Consider the following 11,457-nt stretch of genomic DNA (forward strand, 5'->3'; position numbering starts at 1 on the left):
CCTGCCTCTGCCTCCCGAGTGCTGGGATTAAAGGCATGTGCCACCACCACCCGGCTTATAATATCATTTGTATAGTGTAATAACATTCCAAAGAGTGATATTATGCAACCAAAAGGTCAACCTTCTTTTTCATACTCTTGTCTGTCCCTGTTCATACCTACTATGAAGTTTGGGAGTCCCCAAGAATATCTCAACTCTTGACAGCACTTGCAAGCTTGAGGGCTCCCAGGTTTTTTTTTTTTTTTGACACCTACTGGGATCCTGGGGATCCCTGAGACAACTCTTGCACTTGTTGTTTTACTGTGGAATAATCTCTTTGTACACCACGAAGATGTATCATTCTGATTGGTTGAGTAAGAAGCCGAATGGCCAATAGCAAGGCAGGATTTTCAGGCATACAGGATACTGGGAAGAAGAAGGAGGGACTTGCCAGACAGACAGAGAGGAAGCATCATGGACAGTACAGAGTAAACTAATAAAGTCATAAGACAAAAAATATAGATTGATAAAATGGGTTAACTTAAGTTGTAAGAGCTAGTTGGTAACAAGCCGAAGCTATTGGCCAAGCTTTTATAATTACTAATAAGTCTCTGTCTCAATGAAAAGGTCCGACTACAGTATTTTGTTAAAAGACTCAAAAAATTAACAAAACCACCTATCCTTAATTATGGAAGGATACAAGTTATAACCGGCCCTGTCCTCACAAAAAGGGTGCATAAAGCAGATCCAGAGAGTGCGTTAAGCTCTCCATCCCTCCTGTCTTCAGAGGATGGGGTTGTATGGGTGCATTTTCCTTTAGTAACAATGAGTGATAAGCACTAAGAGTACATGCAGCTTTGGGGATTCCCCAAGCTTTATTATTCACAGTTCTTATTGTGCCTCTTAAACAGACAGCTAGCAAAATGGCTTGGCCTCCTCTCTGGCATTTCCAGAGGTTGAACTGATTTTATGTAGCTCAGTTCACCCATGGGAAATCACATTTTCAAATCATGGATTACCTTTCCCAAGCAAGCACATCCTTTTGAAAAATTGTTTATCTATCTTTGTGTGTGTGTGTGGCCAGGCATGTGTATTCATGAGTGTATCATGGTGTGCTAGTGGAGGTTGGAGAACATTTTTGGGGAGTTGGTTCTCTTCTTCCATCATGTTGTAGGGGAGAGAGGGCCTGCTTTTTGTCCCGGCTACTTGGCTAGGTTAGACCCAAAATAATCACACAGAAATTGTATTAATTAATTCACTGCCTGGCCCATTAGCTCTAGCCTCTTATTGGCTAACTCTCACATCTTGATTAACCTGTTTCTATGTGTATCACCACGTGACTGTGGCTTACCGGCAAGAATCTAACCTATGTCTGTCTCAGGCAGGAGATTCATGGCGTCTGCCTGTCTGTCCTTCCCAGAATTCAGTTCTGTCTACTCCACGTACCTAATTTCTGCCCTATCAAAAGGCCAAGGCAGTTTCTTTATTCAACCAATGAAAGCAACACATAGACAGAAGGACCTCCTACACCACCATCATATGAGTTGTTGGGCTCAAAGTCATGGCATCTAGCTTAGCAGCAAGCACCTTTGCCCACTAAGCCACCTCCACAGCCCCTCCAAGTAAGAAGACATTGTTTTCAAACCAGAAAATCCTTTCCTCTCTTTCTCTTAACGTGTAAGTTGCCTCAGAACCAAAGCCTCCATCTCCTGTTGGGTACACTTTTCTGGGTCCTTAGACATTTAGCTGAGCATCTTTCTCTTCTAGCCATTGTCATGCTATCATCTGCAACTCTTGTAGTACCGCTGCAAACTGATGCTGCTTTGCTTACTTTCTTCATACCTGCTTTTCTCACTAGAATATGTTCCAAAGGCTCTGATGTAACTTTCGTTGGCGTAGAGAACAGTGGCTGGCAGAAAGCCTCGGCTCTGCATTTGTCAGTGTGGAGCTTGCTGGTGAGCCTTGTTTTCTCACACTGCTCTCTTCAGTTTCACTCTTCGTGGCATTTAATAAAGGTGGCGCTCTGAACTTCATCACACATTTGAGCTACCTTTCAGCCATGCTTTGATTGCACAATGTAGAGTTGTATTGTCAAAACCATAAAGGCTGTACTCAAGCACATAGAAACATTAGTCTTCCCCGGTTGCTGACTATTTGGGGTCCATATATCCAGAATGTCAATTAAAGGCCATGATGAATCCAGTCACTAAAACAAAACATTGTTATAAAAGAGCACTCCTAATACTGGCTTCCAAATGGCACAGATTCTTAATAAATTCTGAGAACTCACAGTTCGGTCCCATTTTCTCCCTTCTCCTGGGGCACTGCGTGCTTAGTTGCGCACACAGACACTGCTTCTCTCTGTTTATTTAAAGTGGCGCAGTTGAGAGCTGCCATAGAGTCTCTGATAGCAGGACAGAAGTCTGCCTTAGGTTGCACTTGGTCCCCAGATTAGTAGTTTTGTGGTGGGCATGCTTCACGGGAAGTGGCTAGATGTGCAGACGAGAAGGCTTTCTGCGGCAGCTCCAGTGTGCGCCATCTGTCTCCAAAAGGTCATCCCCATCGTTAGCTGTCGGTACACTAGATGTAATAGATTCTTCTTGTTGATGTTGTCTATCAGCAATACTCTAGTGGAGTTTACGCAGCTTACTCTAAAAAAAATAAGGGATTTTTAAAAGAATTTTGAGTTTGAGAACACAATTATCAGAATCTATTTTATAGATTTGTTATTGAGCTTGAGGACTATAAAACAAAATCATATTCAATTTGCTGTGAACTACTGCAATCTTATAAAATATTTTGTCTTCAATTAATAACTTAAATGTGTGGAAAAAGTGGTCTGTACATATTTTAGCCATTCTTTTATAAGGTCAAAAGGTTTGGACATGGGTATGAAAGCATATCAGCTCTTTGGGAGACTGAGGCAGGAGGAGGATCAAAAGAGTAGGGCCAAGAGAATAGAAGCTGAAGAACCACATGCAGGTATGATCGACTAGAATCTCCAGGTAATAAACTGGAATATTGGATAACAGCTATCAGAAGAGATGGGTGAAAGCTAAATATCACTGTCTTAAATAGCAAAATAAAATGGGAAATTTTAAATCAGGAGTCCATCCCTGAGGGGTCGGTGCATTTGAAAACTCTTTCCATCTTGGGAAGCAGAAATGCAACACTAGAAGACAGAAGTCATGATGGAAAACTTCAGAAACTGTGTACCACACACTCATTAACAGACACTTTAAAGAGCAAAGAAAGAAGGACATAGTAGTTGTCTAAGGCACTGGCCGAGGGAGGAGGGGCCCCGGCAGAAGAGGAAGAACCTCCCTTCTAGGCATTCTACTGAAGAAAGGATGAGAAGTCATTTCAAAAAAAGACCCTGCTCCAGGAGGCAGTGTGGTTTTCCTAGACCCTCTGTGGATTACAACCAGGCAAACCCAGAGTGAAGGTAGACAGTAAAACCTGGACACCAGGACTTCTAGATTATAGAGAAGAAGCAGAATCAGAACCATGTAGTATTTGGTGAGGTGGAAGTCCAGTTAGATCTAGAGTCAGGAGAAGGATTGAGACAGTCTACAATCACATATGATAGACACCGAGAACCTCCTTGGGGAGGAGTCAGTTCCAAGCCCACTCTGTAGAGAACCTCTCACTGATGGGCCCAGTCAGCATCTGTGATCTGCCCTCCCACAGGTGTGACAACATCTGGAAGCCCAGGAAGAACACTGAGAATCTGGATGCTAAGCAGGCAAGAGATTGCATTAGGAGTCTGAGTCCACATTCATCTCTCTCCTGCTGTGGGATTAAAGATGTATCACTCATATTGGTTTAATAAAATGCTGATTGGCTAGTAGCCATGCAGGAAGTATAGGAAGTATGCAGGGGCAACTAGAGTAGGAGAATTCTGGGGTGAGGAAAGGCAGAGAGTCAGTCACCAGCCAGACACAGAGAACGCGAGATGAAAATGCCTTACTGAGAAAAGAGCTAGTTAATAATGAGCCTGTACAGTTTATAATTAATATAAGCCTCTGTGTTTTTTTTTTTGACTGAATGACTGCAGGACCAGGCAGGATAGAAACTTCTGTCTACACCCCGCCCTTCTCTTTTATTTCTGTTTTATTCAGTAACCAATGTCAAGTTACCAGGACACCTGCTTATTTTTATTTTTTCTTTCTGTTCTTTTTTCTTTTCCTTTGTTTACATCATGATGATGATGGTGGCAATGATGGTGATGATGGTAATAATGATGGTGATGATGATGGTGATGATGATGGTGATGATGATGATGAAGATGATGATGATAATAATGACAGTGGTGCTGATGTTGATGGTGATGATGATGATGTTGATGGTGATGATGATGATGGCGATGATGATGGTGATGATGGTGGTGATGATGGTGGTGATGATGATGATGATGTTGATAATGACAATGGTGCTGATGTTGTTGTTGTTGATGATGATGATGTTGATGTTGCTGGTGATGATGCTGATGATGGTGATGGTGATGATGGTGATGATGGTGGTGATGATGACGATGATGATAGGCTTCTCCAAGGAACACAGAATGGCCTTATCTGGGATTCTTCATATCTCAGACTCCTGAAAGCTGAGATTGTTTTAGGTTATCGGATTATTTTTTCTTCAGCTCCTTTACTCTCCCATTTGTGAGAGACACCTCTTCTCCCTCCCTTGTCCCTGCTGTTTCCCAATTTTGGTTGTGAACCTTAACCTTGATGGCAGAACCATCTTCTCAGAACTGTTTTCCATGTCTATCTATTGTTCTCTTTTCTTTGTTTCTCCACCGTCCCAGTTCTAACCACTGGTCTTCCTCTTTTTTCCCTCCACGCACACACAGCAGTTCATACCGCAGTGTGCACAGTACTACGAGTGCTCCTCTACCTCCTAAAATGATTTGTGCTAACGAGGTGATCATTTTTTACTTTGATGGTTACTGCATTTTCATAGTGGCATACTCTCCTTTGATAGTTGTTCCTTATAGAAACTATTCTTCTCTCCTGGGAATATTGGATATTGATCCTGGTGCTGATGATCTAACTAGTGACTTTGATGCCCAGTTTAGCAAAGAAAATGAAAACCTAATTCTACTCAAACTAAGCATTTTGAACATTGTACACACTTCCACTGAGTGAATGAGGGTGATTGAATGACATAGCCAACCAACAATCCAACTCCATTTTTGAAAATACCGATGTAGGAATATGAGAAACATAAAAAACCAAAACAATGTGACTCCTTCGAGACTTACAGGAGTGCCCTCTAATGAGAGTAAATTAGTTAGTTGATGTCTCAAGCAAGAATGTAAAACAATAATTTTATGTTTGTTCAAATAAATCTGTGAAGTCACAAATACACCCTTGAAAAGAATTCCAAGAGAACATCAACGACAGAAAGAAAAGAAGAAATTGAATTTAATAATTACATAGAAATAATGAAAAATCAGTATGAATGACTAGAAATAAAAAGTACAGGATGTTGAACTAAAAAGATAAGAAAGCTTCTGCAACAAAATGGGTCAAGGGGAAACAGAATACAGGGTTTGAAGACAAGAGAGATTAATTGAATATTCAGATAATAACAAAGTTAGATTAATAAGAATGTACACACAGAACATAAGAGATTTGCAGGGCCATAAGATCAAACCAAGTCTATGAATTGTGGACATAGAAATAGGAAAAGAATTTCACATAAAAGACATAGAAGACATTTTTTTTTTCTTAAAGCCATAAGAGAAAATTTCTCAAGTCTTTCCATGGAGATACACACCCAGGCACACAGGCTTTAGATTCCAAAAAAGACAAAATGAGAATAGAATCGGCCCATGTCATGTTATAGTTAAAACACAAATATATACTACAAGAATGGATATTGACAACTGCAAGAAAAACACCAGATCACAAAGGCAAGCCTATCAGAATAGCAGTAGATGTCCTAACAGGAACTTTAAATGCCAGAAGGATTTAAAATATTGTATTGCAGTCCCTGAATGACAATACCTACCAATCCAGACTATCTGGCAAAGCTGTCGTAATCGAAGGATCACGAAAAGATTTCATAGTAAAAACAAACAAAGGATCTATGAACACTAAGCCAGTTTTACAGAAGACATTGAAGGAATCCTTTGGACTAAAGAGAAAGGTAAGCATGTTTATGGGGCAATAGGAAAGTGTAAACCACTCTTAAAGACTGAAGAACAGTTAATAAGCGACAAACAGAGAAACACCAAGCAGTAAAAAGATGACAAGAATGGGCACACACCCTTCAATAACCCTAAGTATTAATGATTCCCATTCCTCAATCAAAAGACACAGACTAGCAGATTGGATTGAAAACAACAGAAAGCAGGGTCTATTTGCACACTTCAAGGAATGCACCTTACCTAACTGAAGACATTCAAACTCAGCGTGAAATATGGGAAGAGATACTGCAGGCAGATGGAACAATGAAGCAAGCACACGTCACTCAAAAGCCTACATAAGAAATCAAAGAAGTCAATAAATACTATGAAATAAAGTAGGCTAATTAAAAGGAATGGGCAGTTCTGAAAAGCCGTACAAATGAAGAATCAAGTTCAGCCATCAAAGAGATGCAAAGTCGAGCTTTGCCGGAGTTTTCTCGTCCAGTCAGCAAGGTGGTCAATCAGGAAGATGATAGGAGAGAATCTACATAGACTGCTGGTGGTACTGTAAATACTCCAGTCAGAAAGGAAAAGGGTATAGAGGTTCCATAAAGACAGATTTAGCGCGTGACCTAGTTAAACCTCTCAGGTATTTATCTGAAGAACTCCAAGTGAACGTGGATAGAACACACAGCACCTACGTTCATCACAACACTGCTCTCAGTAGCTGCCTTACACAGCCAACCTAGGTGTTCATCAACATAGGGTTGGATACAGGAAATGTATAGATAGAAAACATGGAAACCTTTCCATCATAAATGTCTACAGGAGAATGGTTGCCACTGTAGAGGATTGTATTAAATGAGATAAATCCCTCTGAGAAAGTCAAATGCCACCTATGACCTTTTGTTCGTTCTTCCTAGATTTTATATAGAGTCATAAAATCACATATGCACAGATGATATGAAATTAGATGTAAAACTATCTGGAAGAGCAAAGGGAAGGAAGTTAAATGACCAGGTAGACAGTGTGGGAGGGAAAAGGCCCAGAGCATATCATATACTTGTGTGAAAATATCCTTCTGTAACTCAAGAACGTGTACAATGAATATACTGCAAGGAGATAAAAAAACCCCAAAGCTAAGTAATTTTTTCAATGATTAGGACATCCTCCTCTTTTGCTGCAATGCTTGGATCTGGCATGTTCTACAGGCCTGTGTGGTGGAGACTCAGTCCTAAGCCTGCACAGCACTGGGAGATGTTGAATCCTAGGAAGCTGGAGCTAATTGAATGGAGCTGGATGCTTGGGGCTTTCCCCGCGGTAGACTTTCAGGATTCCAGGCCTCTCTCCCTCTCTCTCTCTCTCTCTCTCTCTCTCTCTCTCTCTCTCTCTCTCTCTCTCTCTCTCTCTGCCTTGCTGTTTCCTGGCTGCCATGTGGTGAGTTGCTTTGCTCCAGGACACAGCCCTTGCTGTGATCAAAGGACAGCAGGCTAACTAACCGCAGGTGTGAGCAGCTGAGGCTGTGCAAGCAGTTTCCTCCTGAGGGCAGCAGTGTTAGGGAATGCTGGGTGATCTGGTGAGATCTCTTCTCAGAGTCTGAACATAGTATGGGTCACAAAAAAAACCCATGGAAGTTGGGGATCTGTAAGTAAAGAAGATAGGAGTTAAACTCAAGCGTAGTGGCACCTACCTGTAATCCCAACAGAATATCAATCAAATTTTCAAGGCCAGCCTTGGTTATATAGTCTATTCAAGGCCAGTCTGGGCTATATGAGACTCTGTCCAAATAAACAAACACAAAACAAACAAACAACAACGAAATAAAAAACCCCAAACCGAAGCAAAGCAAAACAAAAAACCCAGAACAGAAAAACCAGAAAACAAACAGTTAAAAATGAGTTAGAATCTATAGCAAATGATAGTTACTTTATAATTCAAAACCTTTTCACAGCTGGGGAGACCTTGCTGCTCTGCTGCCTCAGTTTTGTTCAGCTCTGAGGGGTCTGACACCTTTCTCTGCTCTTCACAGGCACGTGCACACACACACACACACACAGCACATGCTTAAATAAAGCATCTTTATGCACATACATATAGACAAAAACAAAGTAAAACTGTTTCTCCCCTGAGACTCAGTTTGTAAAATAACTTACATATTCAAAATTGGTACAAATGAGCTGCCTCACATGATGTAGGCATTTGCCACCAGGCCTGATGGCCCGAGTTTAATACCTTTGACCCACATGGTAGAAAGAGAAAATTGATTTCTTCAAGCTGCTCCCGACTCCACATGCTTACCATGGCATGCATGTGCCTCCCTCCCACTAACTAAATGAATAAATAAATCCAAATGGAATTTAAACAAAACAGACCCCCGAACCCCAAACCCCTCAAATTGCGCTTTACCTGTAATGAATCCCATAGTGTCGTGCACGCGTGTGAAGCAGCTCCGCTCATGTCTCCCTCCCTGCGTTTCCGTCAGCCGTGTCTTAGGAGCTGTGTGCCTCTGGAAGCCCGACTGCTCCTCATTCTTCCACATTTTGCTAAGGTTCTTCACCTCATCTCCCACACTGGCTCTTCCAAACAACAGTGTCAGTTTTGCAAGTGATTTTATTATTGTTTTTCTCTTCTAAATTTAAAACTGTGCTTCTTCTTTGACCCTCACGCCCTCCACTCAAAGCGAAGACTTTATTAGGGGCCTTCCCTGCTATCCAGTCTGTTTCTTCCTCTCACCTCTTTCTGCCTTCCAAAGTAAGGACCTATATTATTTCATACAACTCCCATTGAGGCTACCCAGCTCACTGATTGATGTGGAATTACTCCTTTGCTGAAACATCACCCATTACCTAGGACACCATTTTCGGTTAGCTATTTTATAGCACCTTATGCATATGAACGCTCTTCTTCAGCCCTGTGTGAAATCCTCTCTGTCATCTTCACTCTTCTCTCTCCTCATAACTACATCTCCACAGGAGTCCTATTCTTGGTGCAACTAGCCTAATTTTTTTTAGCACAATTTCGATTTTTGTCCTCAAAAGCACTCTGTTTTAAGCAACACCTTCATCCTAGACAAATGGATGATAGTTTTCACCCTGCCTCTTATATATTGTGCTGTCGTGATGCTAGGTGCTAGGCATGTCAGAGTGACTCCGATAATCCCTATCTTCCTAGAACTATGACAATTCCAATTGTTATACTTATGTTATAAGTATAATTTTGTAAGGGCAAGGCAAGACACTCAGCATGAGGATTCAGAGAGGTTTCTGAATAGAAAGAGAGCAGAAGAATGGATCAGAGGCAGCTAGAGTGTCGATGAACTGTTGGATGGGCGGACTTACGGTTAAACCAAAGGAATAATTTGCATTATCCTTAGAAGACAGAATTAAGTATTTACTCAGAACTCCAGTGTTTGTGTTCACTTTTCCTTTTGAAAGTGGGATGGGAATGAATGAGGAGTAAAATTATTGTAAAATGATGTATTAAATAACATTGGAGAGAGCCATGCTTGCCTGGCTCTCCAATTTTGAGATGACATACAAATGACATACAGAGATGGATGACATGCCATGGCTTAGTAAAGGTGACTCAGTCTTCAGTAAACATGAATGCACAGCAAACAGGAATCTAGTGTAACAATTATTTGCACTGCTGACCTTTTTGTCAGGTTACCTTGCTACATACAGCCGTTCTCCAACATCCTTCCTTACCCTTTCTCCAAACTGCCTGATTTGACAAGGTCATGGAAGGTCTTTCCTTCCTCAGCTCCCTTCCTTCCTCTGCCAGCCCTCACCGAGAATCTTGCTCTGACAGTCCCAGTAATCATCTTTTCAAGGATTTATTGCTCTCCGAATTCTCACGTGAGTCGCTGTAGCTCCCCAGACTGGTCCACTGCTTGAAGCCACCGGTTGTTTATCTCCCAAGAAAGAAAACATATAATTGAATTTGTTTTCTTTGATTAAATTCTGTTTTTGTAGTGAGGAACATTACTATTCATTAATAGAGCTATCTTTTTTTCCAGTTGCAGAATTTTGAACACCAGAGTCCCTTAATTGCACATAATTTAGTTGACAAAGGGAGGAGAGAAGCTCTGTAAATGCCTTGTTAACTGCAGCCTCCTGTTTGCACTTCTTACCTAAGCACCAGGGATCTAGAGAGTGAAACATCTCTAGGAGAGGAATCAGAAAGGTTCCTTTCTTCAACTTCTGTCGCAAATTTCTGAGATGTGTACACACTTTCTCTTTCCAACTTCTAGTCTTTCACTAACTTTTTGTACCTTATAGTCTTTTCTTCCCGTGACTGAACCGTGTGAAGTAGAAAAAAGAAGTCTCTTGTCTGAAATGGGGCCTGTATGGGGAGTCACCTATCGACAGTAGGGAACCTTCTAAACAAGTTGACACCATGTGTTTCCTTTTATGTGCTGAAATAGGAAAGCCTACATAGCAGAATTAGAATCCAGGCATAGTTAGTGCTCCAGTTTATGCCAATTAAATAATAATTCTTCTTTTTGATACAGGATTTTACTATGTAGCCCTGGTTGTCCCAGAACTCACTCTGTAGACCAGGCTGGACTCAAACTCACAGAGATCCGTCTGATTCTGCCTCCTGAGTGATGGAATTAAAGGTGTGTTCCATTATGCCTGACTTTTTAAAATAGAAATTATTCTTATTGAAATTATAGGGTTTTGAAAAACTTCCATCATTTTTGTGAAAGTTTATTCTTTTTCTTTTGAGAATTTAAGTTCTTCACATAGGCTCAGAATTTTCATATTGTTCTTTGACAAAATTTAGTTTATCTCCCATCTGAGAACTTTATTTTATTGTTGAAATTTATTTTTCCTGTCTCTACCTAAGTCAGAATTATCTATGTTAAGCACCACCACATAGAAATATTTTATAACCAGGTAAAAAGAGTAATTTAAGAATAAATGAAACTATTTCACTCTAAGGATAATCTTGAGAGTAGAACTTAATATAGTTAAATTCCTAACTGTTTTGAAACTTTTAAATTGGGGAGTATTCTTAATTTCAATTTTCCTACATTAATTAACATTAATTATTATCAATGTGAATAAAATGGAATTTGTCTTTTTCTTCATGCAACTATAAGACAGTATATTCTCAAAGAATTATTCTCCTCCTCCTCACTTTTTCAGGTGCCAAGGTGGTCTGGATTGGATACTACGGCATAGTGTATAACTTGGTGAAGATGTCATGGGAACTTCAGGGTGATGAGGAACAGGATGGACTTAGAAACTTGATATGGCAAACATTGCAAAAGATCAAGGATTATGAGCAAGACCCACGAATCCAAAGTGCATTAACTATAGCCCAGGTAAATCCAC

At 40.6% G+C, this 11,457-nt stretch overlaps 1 protein-coding gene across 1 annotated transcript in view; it reads left to right on the forward strand.

The window, feature by feature from the left end:
• Positions 1-11,457, forward strand: part of Tmem232 (transmembrane protein 232) — a 263,281-nt gene that overhangs the window by 105,104 nt on the left and 146,720 nt on the right. Inside the window, exon 11 of the mRNA XM_005361332.3 lies at positions 11,269-11,447. Within this exon, the coding sequence (XP_005361389.1) occupies positions 11,269-11,447 (179 nt within the window). The remainder of the gene's footprint in view (positions 1-11,268; positions 11,448-11,457) is intronic.

The sequence above is a fragment of the Microtus ochrogaster genome, linkage group LG4, assembly GCF_000317375.1.
Source record: "Microtus ochrogaster isolate Prairie Vole_2 linkage group LG4, MicOch1.0, whole genome shotgun sequence".
NCBI lineage: Eukaryota > Metazoa > Chordata > Mammalia > Rodentia > Cricetidae > Microtus > Microtus ochrogaster.